The sequence below is a fragment of the Falco biarmicus genome, chromosome 15 (genome assembly GCF_023638135.1).
Source record: "Falco biarmicus isolate bFalBia1 chromosome 15, bFalBia1.pri, whole genome shotgun sequence".
Lineage (NCBI taxonomy): Eukaryota > Metazoa > Chordata > Aves > Falconiformes > Falconidae > Falco > Falco biarmicus.
In genome coordinates this window covers 18,111,129-18,137,046 of record NC_079302.1, presented here as the reverse complement: position 1 = coordinate 18,137,046, position 25,918 = coordinate 18,111,129, and the positions used below count along the sequence as shown (strand labels likewise).

Genomic DNA, 25,918 nt, shown 5'->3' with positions numbered 1-25,918 from the left:
GGGGGTAAAGAAAAGTTTGTTGTGGCATACATTAAAATCCAAATATTTATTTTTCTTTCAGTTTGGAAACAATAACAACTACATGAACATGGCAGAGGCAAATAATGCGTTTCTTGCTGCAAATGAGGTAGATGTTTTTCTTTTTTATCTATGCTCATGTTCTGCTGTTTGCTGTGATAATTTAACAGACTTTGAATGGATGAAGAGTGAAGTGCCGAATTTCTGTGTGTTTTATGGAGCACAAAATAAAGACTTTAATGAGAAAGAAAATAACCTGACAGCTCTCCATTACTAGTCAATTTAGCTGTCCATAAGGCTGTTACTTACATAGCATGTCAATAGAAACAAATCTGCTTTGTGTATGAAAAAAATTATAAACAGAAGGAAACAAATAAAAGGCACAGTAGGTGTACATTTTGAAAGCAAGCTTAGTAATAGTCGTTACTAGCTAATACACTGATTTCTGTTATAGATATAAACGTTTTAATTTGGGTTCTTAATACTCATGTAAGCTAGAAAACAAAAACCAGCTTTGTTGCAGGAGGTGTATGTGTTGCATGAAGGGAACTTCTGACCAGGATCAAGAACAAACCCATGGCCGAGCTGGTGGAGGCTGGCTGGGCTGCGGAGCCTGGTGTATTTGATCCCTGCCTTTGAGAATGGAAACAGGAGGAAAGTATGGCAGCTACCGTCACCGTGTGTTTGTTACAGTGGCCCTGCCATACAGCCAGTTAACAGACTGTCAGCCTGCTAATACCAACCCCAGCTCCAGGCACAAACACTTATTGCTAAAACCCCACAGCGCTAAAAACCTTTATTCCAAAGGGAAGGATGGAAAGTGTAAGATGCACCGCCTAGTCACGTGCATAGCAATACGGAGAACAAAACCTGATGGTTTGTATAGGGCGCATGCCATAAATATCTTCCCAACATGAGGAAAGGTTAGAAAACTGGGCAGCCTTGATTGTACATGTTGTAAGTGGTGATGCAGTCGCAGATGTTCTTGTGCACTTTAAAAAAAAAAAAAAAATCCATCTCAGAGAAAATAGGCAGAAAGGTATAACAATAAATATGAAGGTTAGAATTAAGAGTCGTATTTTATAAATCATTTATACAGTGGTCACCATCTCTTTTTACCCAGCAAGACTGCTTAGATAAGGGAATATTGTTTGGCACTAGCTCCAGTGTTATTTGTGATAATGAACACAAACCCCATCTGTAATGACAACATGATGTTTCTTTCTGTAGAATTTCTTTCCTACATTTGAATCAAACATTGATGAAAGCTCTGCTGCCAGCAGCTGTTCAGAGACAATTTAATTCCAGCTGTGATAATTCACCGTGTCAGACATTGGCTGTTATATGTTGATACAACAGTTCTCCAGATTTGCATTTTTATCAAAAGGAACAAATGTTTTAAACATTTCAGTACAGATGGCATTTAAACATGCACACATTATTTTTTTTTTTAAATGTGTAAGATATTAACTTTTCAAATATTTATAACTTTGAAGAATGTGATTGTTAATATAAATCCCACAAATGTTATACCATCTTTTGGTCATAACAGCACCTTTCTGCAATCCCAAATTGCATAGTATTCAGGCTCTTTTTACAGACTGAATAGCCCAGTGATTTGGATTTAAGACTACTTCACTCTGGGGCTTGCTTTCTTCTTAGATTACATCTATTTTATCTTCAGTCTTAGGTCCCTTATATGTTTTTACAAAAAGATATATACATGTTTGAATAAGTTATATTGTGAGAATTAAATTCACATTTAAAAAAATGTGAAGGTTTCCATCAGTTTACTCTCCCTTTTGTAGCAAGCTATAAGTATGAAGACAAATGCTACTTTTCTAAGTAAAATATTGTATTATTATCTAGCTGTGTTATATATTTATACAGCTGTCCTAGAGTTATTCTGTTAGATGGGGAAAAAAAGACCCAGTTCTTATAATTACTACTATCTCATGAATATGTCAAGTAAAGAGAGGTTCAAATGTACTATAATAATACTGATTTCAGTGAACCCTTTTGCTTGAACAAGGAATAAAAATATGATTAAGTGTTAGCGTTCGCATTAAAGCGTGAACCTAACTTTACAATTACTGCATTACAATGTATTTAATTACAGTGTTTTTACATTAACATGAATGCAGCTTTCTCGCTGTGATTTTGGGCCTGAGCGCTGCTAAACTAGAAGCCCATTTTATTCCAGTAAATAATGCCTTAAGAGTGTAATCCTAGAGCACATTCAGGCTTAGAAACCACACGTTTGCTTTATGTTTTCTGTCTCTATGTCATGATTACTATGACCCATTTTAAAGCACCTTAAATATTTATTGAAATAATATTTCAAGTGTTAATTACAGTGGTAATGAAAACAGCCAAATGCCACATATCAAGAATGAGTGTTTATCCGTATTGTTAATGTGATATGTTAGATTTCATTAAGCAGTAATGGGGTAGCAAATGAGTCACAAATTACAGTTGCATCTGTTACTAGACCACATTAGTGCCAAAATAACTGCAAATGCAGCCATAGGGTTACGTTCATTAGCCAACCACTTCTCCTGGCCAATCCATCCTTTGTGTTTGTGAACTACGGGGTCCACAGGAAGAAAAAATCACACCTTTTGTAATATAGCAGCGGGGAAGTCAAACGTCTCCCTAATCCAGGCCCAGCTTTCCCATCCAGAATTAAGTTACAGTCTTGCAGTTGGAGCAAGATAGGGAGGGTTTCGGCAGACTCGGAGGGTGCTGCAGACTGCAGCAATCTGGGACCTCATCATTTCTGGTGTGAGACCAATAATGACAGCTGACAGGTTCTATATGCAAGCAAAGGTTTTTCTTGTGTTTCAGTTTCCATCTTCTCTCAAGCGGTTATTAATTTATATCATCATTAACAGTTTGAAGGATGACAATTTGCAGCAGTTAATGAGATCTTTCACTGAACTTATCATTTTTAAATTAACTGGCATTAAGTCACTCTTTCAAACAATGTAAATAATACATAAAACAATTCCGCCCCCCCCCCCCAGCCCCCAACTCGAATCCTGAACGAACGCAAACAAACAAATCTCAGAGCAGCCTTGCATGTCCAGAACAAGACAAGGGTGCCTATTTTAGGACTGCCAACTGCCCAATTTGATCAAGACGGTTCTGATTTGGGTACCTTTAAAATGGCCTAATTTCAAGCACTGAATTTCTATTATTAAGTAGCAGTGGACCTGAAATAATATATGAAAGTTCATTTAACTCGCAAGAAATTTGAATAAGCATAGCTCATTTGTTTCCCAAAGAAAAGTCAGCAATGTTGAAGCCAGATACAGACTCTACTTGAATAAAGATTATCTTTGACAGGCACATGCACACGTACAAACACGCACAAACCCTGAAGATAACTGGCAGTAAATGTTTTGCTCAAGGCATCTTAACAGGTGTTTAGTTCATAACAAACCTACTGTTCAAACAAAGCTGGCTTGCTTCAGAAAGCACTGGAAGCTGCTGTAATCACCCTCACTCTTTCATACGTGTCTCTGCTCCAAATTACAAGCCTCGTTTAAAAGGGTGCATTGTACTTTTGGGATGGAAACGAAAAGAAATGAAGACCAGAATTACTATATTTCATGTTTATTAGTGGATAAAAAGGAAACAAAAGATGTGAAATGGTCAGTGCTGAATTAATGGGTGTGTGTGTGCGGGCGTTACAAAATTGTCAGTATTTTATGAAGCATGAGAGTAATGTAAGCTGTTTGTGCTCTTTTACGAACATATCAATAAACTGGCAATTTGTTATACAGCCAAATCCAATGTAGCTGATATTCAGACTAACAACAGACAGATGTTGCTAATTAAGTACACATTAAAAAACTGTTAATACTGATACTCCATTAAAACCATATGATAATGAGACTTAAATCTTTAATCAGAATGATCCACAAACCTCTTCAGCATACACAAAAATTTTGTGGCGTATAGAGTTTGCATTTGGGAAAGGTTTGGACCTCGGGTCCGGAGGTCGTTGCCGAGAGCGGTGTGCCCTAACGTGGTTTGCCTTGTCCTGTCCTTTTCTAGCAGACGTTCCATACGCCAAGCCTTGGGGACGAGGAGTTCGAAATCCCACCCATTACCCCCCCGCCCGAGTCAGACCCTGCACTGGGGATGGCAGATATACTGCTGCCCTTTCAGGGCCTTGGTGACCAGCTGCCTGTACAAGGAAATGAATTTACACCTCAGTTTCCCCCCCAGAGCTTGGATCTTCCCTCTATTACAATATCCCGAAATCTCGTGGAGCAAGACGGTGTCATCCACAGCAATGGATTGCATATGGTAGGTCCGGTTCTTTGTGTGATTCTGTTGCCTAATACTGTCTGTCAAAGCAGAGTAATGTAGATTTGTGTCATCTCTAGTTTTAATTGACCTCTCAGAAGGTCTGTATTATTTCTTGGTGTTGTAGCCTGACTAAGCATTTGCTAATGTTCTGTGTTGTGTGCAGATGTATTCTGTATGAATGATGACACGTGTTGTCAGTGTTACACAGCAAACAATGATCTGCTATTATTCAGTTCCCTAAGGCAGTTGGCAAATGGTGAAGGGTTTGGGATTGGTGGATTCGGGAAGATAAACATGGCTGTTAATGTACGGTGCAATGTTATACGGTCTGTTAACAGATCTCTTGTGAAGAAGCAGACAGGCTTTATAAACAAAGATTTTTAATTTTGGGAATGGACTTGGAAGCCCATGTCCATTGGCAGCATCTGCGTCCCAAGTGCTGCTGAAGTTCAAAAATGTGTTGCACAGTTGACACTGGCACCAAGAGTTGAAAGACCATTGTGTTGGCTAGGGTGAACGACAGCACTGAGAAGAAATTGCTTGTGTGTATTTCAACTCTTGGACCCACATGTGAAAGCCATCAGGGTATTTTGGAAGTGCAGGGTTGAGAGTAGCTCAGAAAAAGTGCCAGAAACAGTATGCCAGCAGTAAAAAAACCACGTATTTCCCTATATTCTGTATATTCTATGGGCTAAATCTTTATAAGTGGTAATTTATTTATTTATTTATTTTAAATTAAACTCATAATAGAAGCGATAGGGATGTATTACCTTGACAATACTCAGAAATACCAGGCAATAAGAAAACTTTGTTCTGTCCATTGCTGTTGTTGACCATAGAGGCTGGGGCAGGTTGGGCTATTTCTGAGCCCTCTGGAAAGGGGAGGGATGATCAGGATGTGGGGAAGGGCTGAGTGCCGGCGACAGTTAGGCTAATTCCAGTGATCATTCCTGTTAATTAGAACAATCAAAGCCAAGGCCTTACGGAGTCTTCTCCAGAATCCATACAGGCTGTGTGGCTGTGATCTCGGTGGGAGGCTATACAGTGCAGTTTCCGCTTTCATGTTGTGTTTCCCTTTCAGCTTTGGGGGATCTCCCTGCTTGGGTTTCTCAAAGATTTGTGCAGTAATGTTCGTACTCGCAGTGATGAGACACAGCTGTGAGTCAGTTTATCATACTTAGCATTTTAAACTCGGTGGTTACAATTAGAATTAGTTTCTGTATTGCATATTGAAGACAGAGTGAATGTTTAGCTTGAACAGATTTTTTACGCTGACTATTTTTTTCTGATTAGCTGTTTTATATTGGACCTTTTTCTAAACTTGGTGTAGTGAAAATGGAGATTTACTGCAGGACAGTAATAAAGGTCATCGTGTTGTCATGTTATAATTTCATATGAATCTTTTTTTTTTTCTTTTTTATTATTCTGGCAAGTGAAAATTAATTAAAGATTTACAAATCAACATGCAGCAAATATGAATTCTGCAGGCTCCTGGCTTTGCTGCAAATTTTAATATACCTTGGAGGTCACAAAGTGTAGCTAGCACTAATACAGAATTAAGTACAAACTGCTCACTACTGAGGAGGTACAGAATTCAGTAATTCCATAGGTACAAAGCAGACACTGCCTAAAAAGAAGCCTTGGAGGATATGGTACTTCTTTTCGGATCCCATTTTGCATGGGATTTTGTATGCACTGGACACGTTGGGTGAATATTAAAGAAAGATCAGAGTTAAAAAAAAAACAAACATAAGAGCCAGGAATGTTGTGCCCCAAAACTAAAGTAATGGAGTGTGTACATATAGGCTGGATCAGTGTTGTGTTACATGTGTGACAATCCCCTCAGTGTTATCAAGCAGTTTGTAACCTAGCCCAGTTTTGTCTTTTAATTTTGCATCCTTTCACCAAATGTGATTCTTTGATGATGCTGCCACCCCAGCAGTGCCAGCCAGAAGAGGCATTCTCTCACCTCTTCTTGCTCTGGATGAGAGGCATTACATCTTTTCCTTTTTTTCTGGACTGTGCAATGTAGAAATTAATGGCATCTTTTACACTGACTTTGGTGGTAAGAATTTCTTCCCGTATAGGCCAAAGAGAAGATCTAGAGAAACTCACGACTTCTTATCCCAGTAGTCCAGTGGTATTTTCTAGGGTGATTGCCAGCTCAGAACTGTGGGCTGGGAACTTGTGTGTAGTTTTGCTGCAGAGAATTGATGAGGAATAGTGTGATTTGATACAGGGGAGCCACACAGGGAGGTTCGTGTGTCACTCTTCCTCACAGCTGCTTGATTTGTTTTATACTGTGAGATGGAGCGGCCCCTGCCATTGTATTTTTACTCAGTAGCCTTGTTCTCTTCCACTCATAAATGCTGGGTAGCTTCAGGAAGTCAAAAAACATTAGCAGAGGGTCCTTGCGTAGGTTTCCCCTAACTCACATAGCTCTCTAGTACTCAAATTTTCCAGCAGTTAATCTGTATTTCAAAAATAGAAAATGAAAACATTCTATCATATTTTATGTGAAAAACGTGCACTTTATTAAACTGGTAAATATTTATTAATAATATTAGAATTCATCTTTAAATTAGACGTTTCATGAATTACCTTGCCTTGGAGCTATAAAAACTTTATTGCAGCAATAAAAAAATGTAAAGGAGGCATTTTGACTATGAAATTTCATTTCATGGTCAATTGAATTTACTATATCTGAAAGAACTAAAGATGGGGTTGTAAAATAATTACGATGTTCGTATACACTTACAGAACAATGTTCTTATCCAGCGATACAAGGATAGTCTTATTTAAAGGCTTTATTAATAGTGTATTGCTAATCACTAAAGCTTCTTTAGCTGAATACAAACTTAAATTCTTTTAATATGAACTGCGTTGAGTTTATTGGTTATCTTGTGAAGCATTAGAGAGCTTTACTGTAAGCAATATTTAATTTGGATGAATATAGTCCTACTCTGTTGAAAAGTCCAGTAGAAGAATTTCACCTTGAAGAAATGTCATGAGATTTTAAATCACAAATGTTGAAAAAATGAAATGGGCTTGGACAGAATTATGATTAATACTGTGTGTCTTTGGCTTTTTTCTATGTACTACCTGACATGTTCACCTATAAACTTGAATGCAGAATCGCTGGAGGCATGGTTAAAAATAGGTTATGTCAAGGTTTTCCTATGTCTCCCTTAGGGTATGGAGCTGGCTAGCTACCTCGTAATACTTCTGCAAGGATCTCACATATTTCCCACAGGAAGGCCAAAAAACCCTCCCACCAAACAAAATACCCAAAACCCACAAAAACCCCCAAAAGGAATAATTCTCTTTTTAACACGTTCTTTGTATATTATTATAGTGAAAAAATCATTCACGGTGCAAGAAAGATATTTATTCTCAGCATAAGTGTGGCCTAGCAATTATTAAAAGATCATATTGATGAGTTAACAATTAGTCATACTATTAAGATATACATACTATGGAAAGAGTGACAATTTGCCACTATGCTGATTAACTTCATTATTATTGGCAACAAACACAACACATTCATCTTGCTTAAACACATTTGTCTCCATTCAAAAACAGACAACAGCAGCAAAAAGAGGAGAGAAAATGGAGGCAGTTAGAGTAATTTTAAGATTTTAGTAATATGCAAATGAAATCCTGATGTTCAGAAATGAGTCACTGAAAAATGGAGTGTTGATGTACATTTGACTTCAAAGAACACATGGATTTACATGATGCAAATATTATCCCCATAAATACTTGAATGTAAATAAGTAGAAATCAACAGCGGTATCCTCATTAAAAATCAACCGCCAATATTTTATATTAATGCTCTCTTTTCTGTTGAGCTGCCCATAGAAAAATTATTTTAATCTGCAAACTGTGGCGATTCTATAAAACTACAACTTGTGCTCCTGAGGGTTCCTTTTTTTAACACCTCTCTCTAATCTGCCCAGCCTGCTGAGTAGCATTGACATCAGTAGTACATCAATTTCAGAAAGTGGATTATTTTTACTAGACAGCTATTGTGACATATTGGGTCAGTCATAAATGAAAGATATTCATGCAAGCATGCAATACTTGTAATGAAGTCTCACTCTGACCTTCTGTATGATTGATTCTGTAATTTAGTTTTCTCAGGCAGTGCCTGAAATGAAATGAAATCATGTTGAACAAGTTTTGAATACCCACAGTGCACCAGGAGAAGAAAAATCTGCAGCCCCAGAGGCTTGAGAGAGAGCAGCTGAACGATTTATCTCCATGCTATTATAGCCTTTGCCAGCATTCAACGTTTCTTTTTTTTCTTTTTTTTTTTTTTTTTTTTTTTCTTATTTGGCTTAAGTACTTAATTCTGCAGGTAGCTGTAAATGGGAAAATAAAATGCTGTTCAGATTTAAAATGACAGGACAGGAGTATGTGCAGGGGACTGATAAAATATCTTGAATAGAACTGACCTTTCATGTAGCTGAAAGTTACTGGGGGATTCATCCTCATAATTACCATATAGATTATTTTTATTTCTTTCCTGCAATGAAACATTTCAGAGAGCAGTAGTGCTGATTGAATGAAAATTGAACTTGTTAACATTCTTTTCAGCTTAGCCTGTTGTACATAACAGAAGGTTAGCTTTGATGAATTTCAAAATTCTCTTTCTGATATCTAAGAAACAGACAGTAAAATAATTGTCTCTTTTCAGTCTGATTTTTTTCTTTTATTCAAAAAAGTACAGATGTTACAAAAACAGACTGATAATTTTACATATATTGCTCCCTATATTACTTATGCCGCTAGAGGAAATGTGTTTCCTATTTGATGAAGATTTGAGCCTGTTTATATTTTATAATTGTTACAGTGCTGTCACTGCATTCAGGATTCTATGCAGATAAGGCTAATTCATAGTGGAATATGCTCATCTTTAATTACATTACTACTTAGGAGTGGCATTGTGCTCAAAGGCGTGATGGTGACTATTGCTTTTATTTCAAGAAGAGACTTCTGAAATAAATGGCTCGATGTGGCTTTAGAGAGCTGAGTTACAAATTTGAGCTTATTAAGGCTGCATTCAACAGAAATATTAATGTTTCAGAACAGTGGTGCCTTTTACTTAAAGGTCTACATTTTTTTTAGTAATTTAAATTCCCAAATTACTAATTAACTTTAAATGATTAGATTAACAGAAGGTTGCAAGAATGAAAGCTGGAAAAGTTGCTTTAAAATTTGCAAAAGACGGTTAATTCACTACTCACCTGACTGCATCCCTCTAATTTATATGTTTAATTTTCCTTTACAAAGAAACTTATTTGTAAATCTCTCTTTTAATACCCAGTCTGTAATCTCCTATCTAGAGAGAATGCAGTAGGTTTTCAATTAATACAATGTTATAACAACATTGTTTAATGTGTTGCAGATGAAACAGTTATTTCATGGGTCATTAATGTGTTTAACGCCTGGAACGGTCTATTAAAACAAGCCCTTGTTATTGTTATGAACATGTTTATTGTCATCTTTAATACAAAACATACAAGTAATTCTGGAAGGTTATAATTATTCATTTATAGGAGTAGCAACTAGTTGTGCTAGAAAGAGAGATTATTTTCAGAGTTTTCTTATTTCTGATTTTTCTTTGATTACTTCAGCAGATTACTAAATTCAAGGTTTAAATCAACAGTGGCAGTCTGGCCTGTGTTGGACTTTCCCAGCAGGAATGGTGGCTGTTATCACCACTATTTTTAATAATTTGTGGTACCAAGAAAAATTAATCTCAAAATTAAGTCATACCAAACGGAACGATGCTCTGGTGGCTCAGATCCGTGACATTTGGCTCTATACAGAACCTTTCAAGTGGTGGCGGACGCTTTATAAAATTAGACATTTAGGACTCAGTTGGGATTTTGCAGCTGCGGCGCCACTGCCAGCGCAGCCCTGATGCTGGTTCCTGCCCACAGGTCTGTGCTCTCTGCTTTGCTGATTAACTTTTAAGTCTTTACAGTCATCTTTTTTTTTTTTTTTATGGGTGAATAGTTAAATATTATTTTACGTCTCATGTCATGGTTGCACATTTTTTAGTTACCTTTCAGAGAGTGTCTGTGCACAGCTCACGGGGCATCGGGGGAAGGTGGGTGATGGGCTGTAAATCCTGGAGGCAACAGACAGCAGTGGCTACTGCGCAGAAGCTCCATGCTACGACTTTAACATGGTGTGAAGATGGTGCTAGCCTGATGATGCACTAAATAATAGGGTTTGAATAGGTTTTCATGTCCTCAGTGACACTGTTATACTTGGTGTGGATAATATAGTCACTTCTCTGAGGGACATGCTCTTCCTTCCTTCCTCATCAATACAGGCATAATGGGCCATCTGTTAATGAGTCATTATGGTTGGAAAAGGAAATGTGTTCTGGTGTTCTCCTCAAAACCAGGCAACTTATAGTAACCACAAGAAAGGACATGTCAGTAGGAAACGAAGTGGCAGCAGTTGCCAAGGACACCTATCTGAATAGCAGGTACTGCTGGTACTAAAAAAAACCATTTAATTAAAAAATTCTGCAAGTAGGTTGTTACCTATCAAGGTACATGAGGGACTCCCGCACAGAAGAAGAGAAACACAGTAACATTGGCAGAACAGTCTGGGGAAAAAAAAAGACTGTGACTATTTTATATTAATAGTGCCTAAATCAAGATCTATCAGCTCCAGAAAACACATTGAGGTGCCATATGAATATGTGGAAAATTATATACCCCACGGGGAACGCTGTCAGCAATTGGAGTAGAAGCTGAATCTCCGATATCCCTCAGAACAGAGCTCAGAAGGAATGCGGACATATATGACTGTGGACACCAGCTCAGCTTAAGCCTGGGCCATGGGTTTAAGCTATTCTGCCTCCTGAGTTTAAACTCTAGAATCGGGTGCTGCTGTCTGAAGCCAGCCAAATGAGGCAGATGCAGCAGCTGGTCTGGAGATGTTGTACCAGCCCAAGGGCTTTGTTGGGTCCAGGCACCCTTGTCCTTGGGTCACTGGAAAATTTCCTTTGAAATTCCTGCCATTCTCTGCTGTGACCACCTATGTGTCCTCATGGATGGCTTACTATTACGCAGCTTCCACTTCAAGTTCTCAAGCTATGAAGAAATGCTCAGTCTCTACAGAGTTTTAAATTATTTTGTGTTGTCACGTAGATGGATAAAAAAAACCCAAACAACTGGCTCTGGTAATACAAAAGATAGCGAGACAGTGAGATCTACTTTTCTGATTTGCTTTAAAAAACAGCAACAAAGAAACCCCAAAGTCCCCCAAACCCAAAGGAAAAATATACACCACCACCCCCCAAACATAGTTACCAACACTTGTAACAATTTTTAAACAAACAAATGCCATGTAACCCCCAAGTCTGTCTGCCCCAATTCCTTGCACAATTTCTGTTACCTTTGATAATGTTTGTTAGTTGTCATGCTTCCTTGCAGCCTCTCCCCACGTTGCTTACTGCATAATCAGGACCTTTGAAGTCTGCCTTTGATTTTGTAGCTGAAACACCTGAAGTTGCAGAGGTTGTAACAAAACTGCTAACAGCATTTATCTGACATTCTGGGACTTCACTTTAACTCTCCAGGGTTTGTTTGCAGTGTGCCATCACTGTTTGCATACAGCAGACCTAAGCTTGTACTGCTAATTTGGAGAGAAGCTCCCCATGCCAACAGACTCATCAGATCAGAGCCGAGATCTGTGATCTGAGTCACACATGTATTGTGATCATGCTGTTGGGTACCTTGTCCAAAAGGAGTGTGATTCAATATGCTTTAAAGTATGGTAGATGTTTGGGGAGAAGAGAGTGGAGAATCTGTTTTTAAATGCCTCTACGAAATGGTGTAAAAATTATACTATAAAGAAGTTGTGAATTAGGTGATGCTAAAGCATCAGTACCAGCTGCTGTGGATGGGTGGAGGGTCATCTGAAGCCCATGGTGCCGGTCATCTGCAGGAGCAGAAGGACTCAAGAGCAACCGAGGCACCCAAGTAGGATTGCCCCTTCCACCCATGCTGGGGACTCTGTGAGGAACCTGCTGGGTCACAGGAAGGTAAATGAGTAAAAACAAAGTTCCCAAAGAGCAAACACTCTGTGCTAGGATTGTGTGGCCTCTTGGGGAAGAATTATAAGTGTTCCAGAGAAAAGTCTTTGTCCCTTGGTTTATTAGTTGTGTGATTTTGGCCTGGCTGTGTACTTTCAGTATTTCTTCACCATGTAGTGAGATGTTTTGTTAGAGACAGCTGGGCATGAACAAACAGTACCACCAAAGGCCACAGAGCAGCGTTGCGGTGGAGCCTAGGCCTGGCCTGGCAGGTGCCCGTGTTGGTTGGCCACTGTTCCTTGGCACCATCTTGCTTGGAATCACATATCTGAGGTGGTGCTGTGCCTAATCCCCGAATGTGATTCCCTAGAAGAAATGGCTTTAACTGGTGACTCGGTGCTCCCACAGGACCCTTATCGGCCTGGATGAGGCCAGGCTGCCTGCTCTGAGGGAGCCGCGCCAGCGGGGGAGGCTGAGGGACACTGTCCATGCCAGGTGGCACAGCCAGCGTGGTTGTGGGTCAGACCCCAAAGAAAAGCAGGGGACTGTAAATCAGAAAGATTCCAATAAAACATGTTAAACTAACTCAGAGGTTGCAGCTGTATAGGAAAGTTCTGTCACATAGCAGGAGGTTAATTTCTGGAGACATCCGAGATCACCAGAACAGGAGGAGATGGCTGCTCGGTTTTGAGGTCTAAATCAGTGGGCCCTCACGTTTGTTGTTTCTGGTTGAGTTTTTGGTCAGGTTTTTGTTGGTTTTTTTCCCCTCTTCATGTCCCTTCTGTGGCTGCTCTCTATTAGAGCATATAACAGTAAATTCTGATTAATCTTTTTTTCTTTCTGATTAGAAAAGAGTAGTTTCTGATGTAGTGGGATGGGGTAGGGAAGCACACAAACCAAGAAATTGCGTATTCTTCATGTTCCTCAGGCAGCAGAACGTGGGTAAGCCTCCTGTCTCCAACTGATCTTTAAGATCTAGCTGCAGACATATTTTTTTTTTTTTTCCTGAACTGACATGTACTGTTTGTTGTAGCCTTTATTTGGGAATTAAATTAGGTAAGGTTTGCTTTTCTACAGAGACGCAAAGCAAAACATGGGAGTTTTCTCATTGCCAGAGAAAAGGAGCTGCTGCTTGTAGTGGATCTTCTGGTAACTGTGGTTTGACAGGTCTATTAGTGATGGCACTATCTGTGAGGGGGAGAGGAAGGACACTTCTTCAGTGGTGGCAGCACCAAGTGCAACTGTTTTGTATTCTGTTAAGTAAGGATTTAATCTCTGACAGAGAAAAGCATCCTGTTGGTTTGATTTGTTTTGATTGGCAGTGAATTCCAATCTTGTAAAAATTTAGATTAATGGATTCTTTTATCGATACTTGTGGAGAAAAAGAGTATTGAGGATTTCTTCTAGAGATATGCTGACTTGCCCAAAAGTAAAGGGAGTAATTTACAGACAGGGACAACTGAGGATTTCACTCTTTGCGTTGCAGTGCATTTATATCCTTTAAAATATTACATCAGCTCATGGTGCATTGACAGTGACGAATTCCTAAGGCAATGGAATATATAATGTTTGAAGTTAACTTCTGAAGCCGGGGCACAGTGAGCATAACCATAAACGTTGGGTTCTGCGTAGTTATTTTTGTTGGCAGCTTTCTCACTTCCCTTAAAGTAGCTGCTGTGGTATGGGGTCAGAGTCCAGCCCTACGTCCTCCTGTAGGCGCTTCCATGGGCTCAGTCCTGACATGGCTACAAAGAGTCTTACTGGAGGTGTTGCCTGTGTAAGTGATTGAAGGCTGTAGACATTGATTTTAATCAAGACTTCAGTATTACTCAGAATGTTCTAAAGGGTAATTTCCCAGTTACATTTTTAAATATCATGTTGAATGTTGCTAGACATGAAAATTGTATCAGGGTAGAAATCCAGGATAAAACTACTGTATGTAAATGATCCTCAAAGTGCAGAGTAAGTGGAAATTAGGGCATCTCTCGATTTAACAGCTGGATACATTTATCTGTCAAAATAAATACTGGCTGTATTATTAGCTGTATTAACTACTGGATGCTTAATGAGTTGATAACAGAAGAACGAACTATCTTTTACTACCTTAATTTTTCCCTTAGTACTCAATGGTATGTTTTCCTTTCGCTGGCTCAGGTACAGTCATTGTTGAAAACACCTTTGATAATACAATATAAATTAAAACATGGGAGTTCACACATTCCTTTTTTGTTTAAGTCTCATTGCTCTGTTGTTTGCTCTCCAGTGGCTTTTGAGGAATGGATATTTTATCAATTTTTGAGAAGTTACACTTTTACAAATCACAGTAAAACAAGTTATATATTTGGCATATACCATGAGAGATGTATCCTTTGGCAATATGACTAAACATGATTTCTTCAGCATGACTATCTAAATAGATTAGAATAGTTGAGAGTAGGATAGTGTGATGGACAGATATCCTTATGGTTCCTTTGAGGTGGCCTTCTATGCATCAAATGTAGAATGTCTTTGTAATGTGTGCTATTGGAGCTGTGCAAGAGGGTGGTGACAGAAAGCCAATGTGCTTAGGTACAGTCACCCTAATGTTGTTTAGAGAAGGAGGAAACATTTTGGACCAGGTTTTGCTTTTTTTTTAATCGACGTGTATAATTGAAGAGACCAGAGAGGTGGCTGGCATTCCCCTCGGTAACTGTCTCTATAGCTTAGGGTTTTTTGTAGCCTTGACTTAGGATAACAGTAGAGAGATCTGAGATAAAGTCATTTCAGTCTGCAGAGGAATCACACAAGTTATTTATCTTTTTTGGTTTTCCGTTTCACACGTTATGTCCTTGTTTGATTGTCATGCTGTGTAAACCAGTGGTTGAATTTTGCCTGACGTGTTAAAACCACCAAGTTTTGCCTAGCTTCAATCCAAGACTGTAAAGCAGATCAGGCTCAATCAAAAGTTGATTCTGTCTGCTTGAGAAGTTCATGAATTTTTGTCAGAACTAATCTGTCATTTTTGCATAATGTTATGAAAATGCTGAACGCTTATAATACTCCTGTATCACACTTACTTCTGGTTAAGTCTATGTAAAAAAGCTTGTGATATTCTCTAAAATTTTCATAGTATTCTCAGTGGATTATTTTGAATACATGAGCTTTTCAATTTTCATGTAGTAATGTAATTAGGATGTCATGTGGATGTTTTAGTGCACTTGTATTTCCATGCATGCTTCTGATATAAGATAATTTTCGTTGTTAAACATTTATTTGATAAAAATTTTGTGCATAATGACATGCTACTGCTCCTTTTTGTTCACTCTTGGTCTTTGTAGTATAAGGGGAAAAATAAGAGTTAAGAGAATTGAAGGAAATTTTGATTTTAGATTCTTCCTTAGAAGACTTCGTTTGCTCAGGAGCTATATACAAATGCTGTGGACTTTAATGTTGCTATTGACTAGCTTCTCTAGTGTCTTGCTACTTGCCAAACCACTGTACAAATATAAAAAATTATTTATACTTCCTTGTCTGAAAGCTCTTCTGTAGGTACCGTAGGTTGTTGAGGCCCACAACACTGTACCACAAAGTAAAAAAATGAAATTCCCATTCCTTTCTGTGTGATTTTTTTTTAAAGTGTTGATTAGGCATATAACTTAAATTCAAAGTCCAGAAAGTACGTTGTTTGTTGTTGTTATATGTGCATATGATGTAAAGTATAAGAGATAGGAAATGATACAAAGTATTTTCCTTTATATAATATGTCTTAACTGTTAGGCACTAGATAGCCAGTTACCGTTTCCACATCTAGCTTTTACTGAAGTTTTTAAGATGAAAAAAAAAGCTTATAAAATTAAGAAAATATACAGAAAAGAAAAATTGGAATTAAATAAGTGGACATAAAACACACAAGCGTCAGATAGTGTCAGAAAAAGGGACAGTTAAGAATTCATGGGCTTGTGTATAAAATTAGATTCTGGGTCAGTGCAAGTCAAGAGAATTTAGTCTCAATAAAATCATAGATGCAACTGAAATGACAAGACTTGGCGTAAATGGTTTGTAACCCATGTCATCACATTTTGTTGCCTGGTGTAAAGGCCAGAAAGGCCTGTATTGTGTGACCATAAAGAGAGAACAAAAGCTAGCCTTTTAGGTGTAGAACACTTCCAAGAAAGTACTGTCTGCAAAATAACAAAGAAAGTTAATTTCTGAGAGAAGGCCATTCTGATGATCTGCACCTTTGCTTTACCAGCAGCGTATTTCTTCGTGCAGTAAAGTAATGTCTATAAACTAAAATGAATGGAGTAATATGCAGAAATTGATATCCTTTTACAAAAGACTTTGAATGACTTCCAGATGCCGCTGCCAATACAAGTCATAATCAAAATGACCCTGTAGTTAACAGTAGTAAATTTTCACAGAAAGGTGCCCTGAAGCAAATGGGTATTTCAGCCGGTAAGTCTGATGTTTTGATCTTTCTATATCAAGTGCACCACTTTTGGCACATGCCTTCAACTCTAAGGAACTACACTCCTTTATTGGAAAACATTAGAAGAATTTAAGAAGTAGGAAAAGCAGTGTGGTGCAGTATGGATCATGAGCCAAGCTGGCAACGGCTTGGAATGCACGGGGAAAATAAGGGTGAGACTTAGTGTATAGGATCTAGATCACGAGCTTGTGGGGTTTACTTCATCTGTATTGCATCCAGGTGCCATGCTACATGTACTTTTATGCTAAGAAGGATTTATTTTTTTCTGTACAGGCTTCGGCAGAAAGACACGCAAGTGCCCAAATCAGAATTAATATGATTTATTGCTATAGGGAAGCAGTGTGCTGCAGCACTTGTATGTGAGATGGATGAGGCAGGCTGTGCGTCTCCTCTAACACACGTATAGCTGCTTTGTATGGCTGCACTTGTCCCGTCCAAGAAAAGGCTTCCAGGAGCACAGACCCCACTGCCTCTGTTGAGGGAAGAGTGGTACAAAGTAAGAGGAAAGTCACTTGGGCTAAACTTACCTCCATGGTGACACAGATTTTAGAAAACGCGTTTGGGCTTATCCACACTTAATAAGAGAGCACTGGGAAGGTCGGATTCCTTTGTGGAAGTCCAGTGGACTGTATGCTTGGCTCCCAGAATCGCTGTTTTGTTCTGTCATTTCATTAAGGATCATTGCACCTGCTACTAATTGCAATGTAGGTTATTAATAATGAAAGAGTTTTCAAAATCTAATTTATTTCTCATGTTTCTGTCTGTTCAAACAATGGCTGTAGATTAATCAGTTTGCTGAATCAATTTGTGAGCTATTTATTCTCTTCACTTACTGTTTTAAAAAGCTTGTTTTCTGTTTAAATGTTCCTTCTTTGTGTATTGATCCATGTGTGGTTAAAAATAAGAAAACTGAGTTGTTCATAGGCAGATTTCAGTTGACTTTACCTTCAGGGTCTGGCTTCTTTTTATTTACAAACACAGTAAGTGGTGTGCAGAGGTAGAAGATGACATAGTTTGTGCCCTCGAGAAAGAGTAGAAACAAACCATGCAAGCACTTGAGTTTCTGAGACGTGAGGTACAAGAAAAATGAAGCTGGTGATTGGTACATAGCTTACTGCGCCCACCCGTATTTGATTGTTGGATTAAATATGTAGGTTTGTGTGATACTTGCAAACAAGGATTTTTAGGAGTGATCGGGATTACTTGAGCGGTTCTCCAGTGTGCTGCAGTGGCTGCATGCAAGACCTGGCAGGGCAGTGTTCTTTGTTTAAAACAACTTTAAAATCCCATTCGGACAGGATTGGTTTATACCTACTACTGTTAGTAGTAACAGCTAAGAATAATTGAACGTCAGAAAATAAGAAAGAAGATTTTTCTCTCTCTATATATATCCCCACCCCACCCCCCGCCCCGGTGTTGTTTACTTCTGGCATTTGACAGCAGCTTGTGTCTTCTCAGTTGCAGTGTTTTCCCTGTACCATCAGGCAGGCTGTTTCCCTGTTGTTTATGTGGGTATTTCACACCACATCAAGAGGACAAATGTTTAAAAATGGGGAAATGCTATTTTTTATTCCACAAACCTTCCCCACCGAAGAAGTGAAGTCTGGGGCAAGTACAGTAACTGTTGCTGCATTTAATTTATTAAAAAGAAATGAAACAAACTGCAAGTTGATGGTGTCAGTTCTGTAAGCCGGTGCAAATAACTTGATGTGCTAATGTTGTATGGCAACTGCTAATGACTAAATAATGTTTCCATCTCTTTTAGGATCAGCCTCACACACAAGTTGCCCAGTATCGCCAGGATCACTCTCTGATTATGAGATCTATTGTCCATATGACTGACGCTGCTCATTCGGGAATGCTGCCTCCCTCTCAGCTAACCACCATTAACCAGTCTCAGCTAAGTGCGCAGCTGGGGCTAAATTTAGGAGGCACTAATTTGCCACACACTTCTCCCTCCCCTCCTGCAAGTAAATCAGCCACTCCTTCCCCATCCAGCTCTATAAATGAAGAAGATGCAGATGAATCGAATAGAGTAAGTCACTCCATGTGCTGCAGTGAGTAAGCTTCACATGTCTATGTGCGATGTTTTCAGAAGTGTGGTGGTAGCATCTCAGCTGCAGTGGGGTCATATAAAATACAAATGTTACAGTATAGTGGAAAGTGATTCATTTGCTGTGTAGCTGCTTTACTGAAGAAGTTTCCATAATACCTCCATACTAATAAACTTAAGAATACACGTATATATTTGGTCTAGTACACTCATAATTCATTTCAGATTTTATAGATATGGTGAATCTCTTTACTTGACAACTTTGGACAGTTTTGTCATTTGGGTATTCTCTGGAGTCATATAAAACATAGATGCATTTAGAGAGAAATAAAATAAGCTTTCTTCTGAATGAAAACTTAGTTAATTTACATTTTGCTTTCAATAAATCTGTTATAAAAGGAAAATTTTATCAACAAAGCATGAATGTTATTATAGCAGTATATTTAAGGGGCCTAATTTAGACCGCTCCATGAAAGGTTTTCTCATTAAGGTAATGGAAATTGTGCATATGGAAAGATCAGGGTACAGGAGCCTCAAAATATCAAAGTATGATGACTATCATAGGGGTGCATTTAGAGCCGCTTTACCCCCTTGTTGCAGTGACCTGTGCGTAGCTCAATGAAAGAAGGTGCAGGACACATGGCACACATGGGGACAAGTCACCTGCAGTCCTGGCGTGCTGCTCTGGGGGTTCCCCATCCCAGAGGCAGGAGTGGGGCATGGGGCAGGGCTGGTGCCTGGCGCCACGGAGCCTCCAGCTGCAGGCATCCGTCCCTGCCCTGGGAGCGGCAGAGTGGGGTGGTGGGCACGGTGGGCGCTTGCTGCGGGTGGATAGAAGCTGCAGAGCTGGTAATGCTTTTTGCCTGAAAGGTGGGCTTGTTAACCCCCTGACCCATGTCGAAGTTGACCATCATATCTGGGAATCAGGAAATGCCTCTGAGCTCTTGTCTTTTGAGTCACCACTGCTGAAATTACATCTTAATGGAAAAACATAGATTGCCTATTCAAAATATACTATAGATTAAATCTTAATTTTTTAAAATACAAATTGGCATTGGGGTGTACTTTTTCAGGTCAGGCTCATAGGATTTGACTCTCCGAGCCATGGTTACAATGAGTAGTACCTATTCATGCATTTAGTTCTGGTAGATCCGACGAGATTAGGCTGAGACTAAGTACTAGCAGGTAGGAGAAAGGCTTGCACAACAGGACTCGCCAGAATATTGCCTACCCAGTAGCTTTATCCATATATTATTAACCCAGACTGTCAATAACTTTTTGGAATTAATCTGACTTTTTTTCATGCTTATATTGACTGTTCTTGTTATTACTGTTTCTTAGGCTACTGGAGAAAAAAGAGCCGCCCCAGATTCTGGCAAGAAGCCCAAGACTCCAAAGAAGAAGAAAAAGAAAGATCCCAATGAGCCACAAAAGCCAGTGTCAGCGTACGCCCTTTTCTTCAGGGATACACAAGCTGCGATTAAAGGGCAGAACCCAAATGCTACGTTCGGAGACGTTTCAAAAATAGTGGCATCTATGTGGGACAGTTTAGGAGAAGAACAGAAACAGGTAAAAAATTGATCGCGGGTTGTCTCACAAGAGGTGACATCGTAATCCTCGTAAAAAATTCCTCCTGCCTCTGCTCGGAGTGGACCATGACATTTTCTAGTGTAGGCTCGATAGAGCTCCACTGATTTTTAAGCTTGCTGAAGCCCCGGCATCTAAAAAAGCATTTTGTTATAGGAGCCAGTAGGTAGCTAAATGGCTGTGTTTGTCTTTAAATTTTAAAGGGCAGTTTGTAAAAAAGCACAGGTGATACTGTCCTAGAGTCCTGTTAAGACCATCTTTTGATGATTCCTATTTCAAAGCTCTTGTTTCCTATTAATCAGAAGTTAGAAGAGAAAAGGGGAAGGTACGGCACATTTACCATTTTCCTTTGATCTGCCTTATGAATTTGTTACAAAGCGTGTTGATTTCCAACCTTTGAAGCCAATCCTCTGTGCCTCATTACAATGTTGTGTGTGAAATGTTATCTCCAACTCAAACTGGGTACAGAGTGATGAGTTTTGTTCTTCCTTGAGGGTTATTCTTCTTTCTATACACATGTAACTCCAACACATGGATTGAAGGGGGAAAAAAAATTAAAAAAAATATCCTTTGAGGCTGTTTGCCTGTTGATACGCAGCGCAGCTCCCAGTAAGCTTCTTAGTTGTTCGTGAAACAGATTTGGAAACATTTAATCTGATCTAATAGACAGTGGTGGACATGTTTTAAAGGTGAACTTTAAATTTACTGATGATGAAAAATGCCGATTAATACATTTCTGCCTAGCTGTTCTTGTTTAACTCCATGGGGTTCTTTCATACTGTCTTTGGGGAAAGTGAATTCTCCAAGCTCTAGGAAGCACTTTTTCTAAAGGTATAAAGATATTTTTTTTAATGCATAGTTCTAATATTTCTTTAAAAAGCAATATTGCATAAGCACTTTTTGCTATTTATGCTGCTGCAGATACCTTTTCAGCATCTGAAATACTTAGTGTTCTAATACCCCTGTTACTTACAGTCATTAAAATATATTTTCCTGGAGAAGTAAAGTATGCATAGGTAGTCTGCTCTAGCAAGTTTCTTATTCACGATAAATCAACAGAAATTGTGGTGCAAGTCCAGCAAGTAGACCTGAAAGTCTGTAACCACCTGCAAGAATATTTAGATCTTTCACGGAAGAAAAAGCATATCTAAGAGTAGTGTGTTTTCAGGTTTCTTGGTCTGTGTTTTTTATTTCTTTGCAAGTGATTTTGACAACATTCTGGCAAAAAGGCCTTAATAATTGAAGCTGGTGAAATTATGGTCTTTTTTAATAGGTGTATAAAAGAAAAACTGAAGCCGCCAAAAAAGAATACCTAAAGGCACTTGCTGCCTATAGAGCAAGCCTTGTTTCTAAGGTAAGCCTAATAATGCCTTCAGTGTAATGCAAGTTCACTTTTGGCAATGGTGTTTACATTGTTAAATTTCGGGGGGAGGTGTTACTCAAAATAAAAGTAGAATCCTAGGATTTCTGTGATATGGCTGTAGAAGATGTGCTGCTGCTTGAACAACCCTGCTTAGTCTCTGCAAAGAAAATTTCATCTCTCTAATGGTACAGTTATGATTACCAAACAATAACTTGGTAAACGTGCATCTTCCTGTATCTATGGAGGCAAAATAACACACTTAGCTACAAAAGTGAAATTTAGTCATGAAGGATGTACTGCCCTTTTGCCATTAACATTTGCAAGCTATTCACAGAGTTTTGTTTTTTTTTCAAATGCTCCTTCTCGAAAGACAGACTTGCTTTGCGTGGAGCTGGAGAGCAGTTATTGTCCGACAAAGCTTAAGCATTTCTTGCAGGTGAGGGGGGAAAAAACCCCACGTGGTGGCTCTGAATTTGGAGAGTACTTACAAATGGACTAGCTGGCAGTGAGCCACATGGAGTATTTTAACAGACCTCGAGTTAAAATAAAACTTGTGAAGAAAACAAAGCTCTGCTGTCTTATTTGAGAATTTACCTTCTTAACTGGCAGTGCTACACTGGTTGTAGACCTGTTGCATTTGAATACTACAGATCGAAATAAGCTTATAGGCATCTAAGATATGGGTAAAAATTAATTGAGGTAGTTATTTCTCTAATAACATTTCATAAAGATCCATTACAAAAGTATCTTTGATCTCAAGAAAGCAACAGAAGAAGGTGATGTTATCTAACTCCTGAGAGTATTTGTTTTTATGTACAACAGCAGAGCATTAGTAAATCACACAGATATTTGTGTATTTTAATTAATGATTAAAAATACAACAGCCAAAATTACACACATGCATTCTTGGAAGCTGGAAGATTTCTTCTTCTATGGAGAAGCTGCATGTTTTCTCTTGTCTGTAGGACTTAGATAATATTCTCAAAGCCTTTAGTATCAGTGCTATGTTCAATGACAGCTAGAACTGACAAATTCCATTCCCTCAAAGGTGTTTAGAATTCCAAGTTTCCTTTTCAAAAACATCAGAAATCATGTTTTCTCCCCAAATCTTTGGGACCTGGACAGCCGAGTAACTTGTGGGAAATCACACTCCTAACTCCAGTATCCACCTCATCTGCTCTAACTTAAGACATCCTTGCTGTAGCTTTTTCACCTGAGGTAGCTGCTGAGAGTAGGGGTGGAGTAGGCACTTCTGCAGCACAATTCGACACGTACTAAGGTAAATGTCTAAAACATGTAAGCTAATTGTGCTGAAGAGACTTTTTCTCTCCATTGTCTTTATATTGGTGTTCTAAACAACTGTTCTGCTTGTTGTGTACGATACAGATGTGTAAAACTATGAAAGAATCCTACCTTTGAGGCCTAATTATATCTCATTTAAGCATACATAACATTTTAAGATATACTGGCTAAAACTATGCCTTCAAAGGCACCAGAGCACTCATTTATTGCCACAGGTCTCTCTGGACTGTGGTTTTCCCACAGGTGTGTCTCATCGGTGAGCTCCAGGGCACTGGAAGCAGGCAGGATTCCCTAAGCAGTCACCCCTCTGGTGCCGCTGTGCCCCTTCCAGGGGACTCAGCTGGGTGCCTTGACAGTGTTCTCCTGGATGTCTGTCTAAGGTACCTTGGTTCAATACCTTGGATGCGAAGAACGGCAACACCCAAATTTAAAAAGTTTGAGAAGTTTTGTTGTTTGCATGCTCCTCTTACGTTATGGTAACTGGCATGGGGGGAAATGCTTCTGCTCAGATCGGTCTCCTAAAGGACAGGCTTCTTTCGAAAACATATAAATATAGAAGGTGTTGAGCCCTTTTTAGCTCTTTTAGCCACAGAATGTGTATGACTTCTGTGACTTTCTGGTGTTGAACGAGGGCACAAGTTAGGTTTTTTGTCCAGGTAAGAACTGGAGGTACCGTGTACACAGCCAGAAGAAGAGGTGGTATAGTACATCAGTGGATCAGTGATCTTTATCAGACTGCCGATTGATCTTTTCTGATAGAAAACAAAAGATAACAAAGTCTCCCTGAGTAGCTGTGACTTTCATTTCCATGTAAACAGTAACAATGTTTTTTTTCTGTTGAAAGACAATTAATTTCTTTTCCAAACACAGGCTGCTGCAGAGTCTGCTGAGGCCCAGACAATTCGTTCTGTTCAGCAAACATTGGCATCCACAAATTTGTCTTCCTCCCTCATTCTGAATACTTCTCTTTCTCAACACGCAACAGTATCGGCATCTCCTCAAACTCTTCAACAGTCCCTTCCTAGAGCGATTGCTCCAAAGCCTTTAACCATGAGACTGCCAATGAATCAGATTGTAGCTTCTGTTACCGTTGCACCGAACATGCCAACAAACATTGCAGCTCCGTTGATAAGCTCGATGGGAACAAACATGGTGGCAACGCCATCTCCATCTCAAGTCAGTCCCTCAATGCAAAGCCAGCAGCACCAGATACAGCAGCTGCAGCAGCAACAGATGCAGCAGATGCAACAGCAGCAACTACATCAGCATCAAATGCATCAGCAAATACAGCAACAGATGCAACAGCAGCATTTTCAGCACCACATGCAACAGCATTTGCAGCAGCAGCAGCATCTCCAGCAGCAAATTAATCAACAGCAAATGCAACAGCAACTGCAGCATATACAGCTTCAGCAAATGCAGCAGCAGCAAATGCAGCATATGCAACACCAGTCACAGCCTTCTCCTCAGCAGCATTCTCCGGTAGCCTCTCAGATCACTTCTCCCATCCCTGCCATTGGGAGCCCTCAGCCAGCACCTCAGCAGCACCAGTCACAAATACAGTCTCAGACACAGACTCAAGTACTATCGCAGGTCAGTATTTTCTGAAGATAAATGATCTTGCAACATGGCTTTGTGTTGATGGAGGGGGTAGGGGTAAACCATATTTGGCTGAAAACTGTAAATTGTTGATGGTAGTTATGCAGGGATGCATAACAGATCAAACGATCCTCTAAAGTGTCTATTAGATAGGCAATAAAGAACTACAATGTAGCTGTGTATCATCTTTTAGCTGACTATAAATCATTTGGTTTCAAAAAAAAAAAAAAAAGCTGTGCTCTTTTTCATGTGATGCCTTTTTAATTTATTTAAGCTTTACCTACAATATGTGAATCAAATGGCCTAATAAATACCTGGACCTTATGACTGCAAAATGGCCTTTCAGAGTTACACGATATATAACCCTTCTTTCTCTAAAAGTGAATAGTGCACTTCAAGGCAGTATGAACTCATGAAGCCCTTAAAGCACAGTTGTAACTACCTGTAAAATGATGATTGGATTTCATACAATCATACTTGTATGACGTGAGTTAGTTGATGGCATTTTTTGTCATGAAAAAATAGAGTAAAACAGATTTTTGCCAAAGCTCTTAATTTTTTTTTTCTCTCCTAAATGTCTTCAGAGAAACAAATGCAAGTAACTGAACTTCAATGTTTGACCCAACCTTTCACTTCATTTCTCCAAATAAACCTACCATAGTTTGTAAGAAAATATATATTGACATTTACCCTCTTATGTTAATTCCAATTACAGAACAAATGTGAATATTATATTCTGTGTCGAAGTGATGAGTTTCAGATTTAATACACTGTATTTTTAAAAGGGAAATGCACTTAAATAAAACTGTTATTACGGAAAGCTGAGATGAAAAATACAAGAGTTTTTAATACGCTCTAAAACCAGTAGAATATTTAAATGAAACTCCACAACTGAATAATCAATGTAAATATTTTCTTTAAAAGTTGTAAGTTTTCATATCATGTGTTGTAAAGTTTTCATAAATGAGGCTTTAATGTAAACACTGGTAACATGAATTATTAATTGCTACATTGCTTATTGTGTTTTTATGCTGTTTTATACTTTTTTATGAGTTATGATAGCAGCAATTAAGTTGTTTGTATTTTGCTTATCTAAAATAAATGCTTTTATCTTGCTATAGAATAAACACATTTCAGTAAAACTGA

The 25,918-nt window shown here is 38.8% G+C and overlaps 1 protein-coding gene across 4 annotated transcripts in view; it reads left to right on the top strand.

Moving 5' to 3' along the window:
* TOX3 (TOX high mobility group box family member 3) overlaps positions 1–25,045 on the top strand; it is a 105,662-nt gene extending 80,617 nt beyond the window's left edge. For 2 of the 4 annotated variants that reach the window (XM_056360976.1, XM_056360974.1), the window contains 6 exons: positions 62–127; positions 4,084–4,335; positions 18,634–18,903; positions 20,263–20,490; positions 21,782–21,862; positions 24,044–25,045. In XM_056360976.1, coding sequence (XP_056216951.1) covers positions 62–127; positions 4,084–4,335; positions 18,634–18,903; positions 20,263–20,490; positions 21,782–21,862; positions 24,044–24,781 — 1,635 coding nt within the window. In that variant the 3' untranslated portion in view covers positions 24,782–25,045. Of the gene's footprint in view, positions 1–61; positions 128–4,080; positions 4,336–18,633; positions 18,904–20,262; positions 20,491–21,781; positions 21,863–24,043 lie in introns of all 4 variants that reach the window. The other 2 variants (XM_056360975.1, XM_056360973.1) reach the window with 1 other exon arrangement.
* Positions 25,046–25,918: the final 873 nt, after the last annotated feature.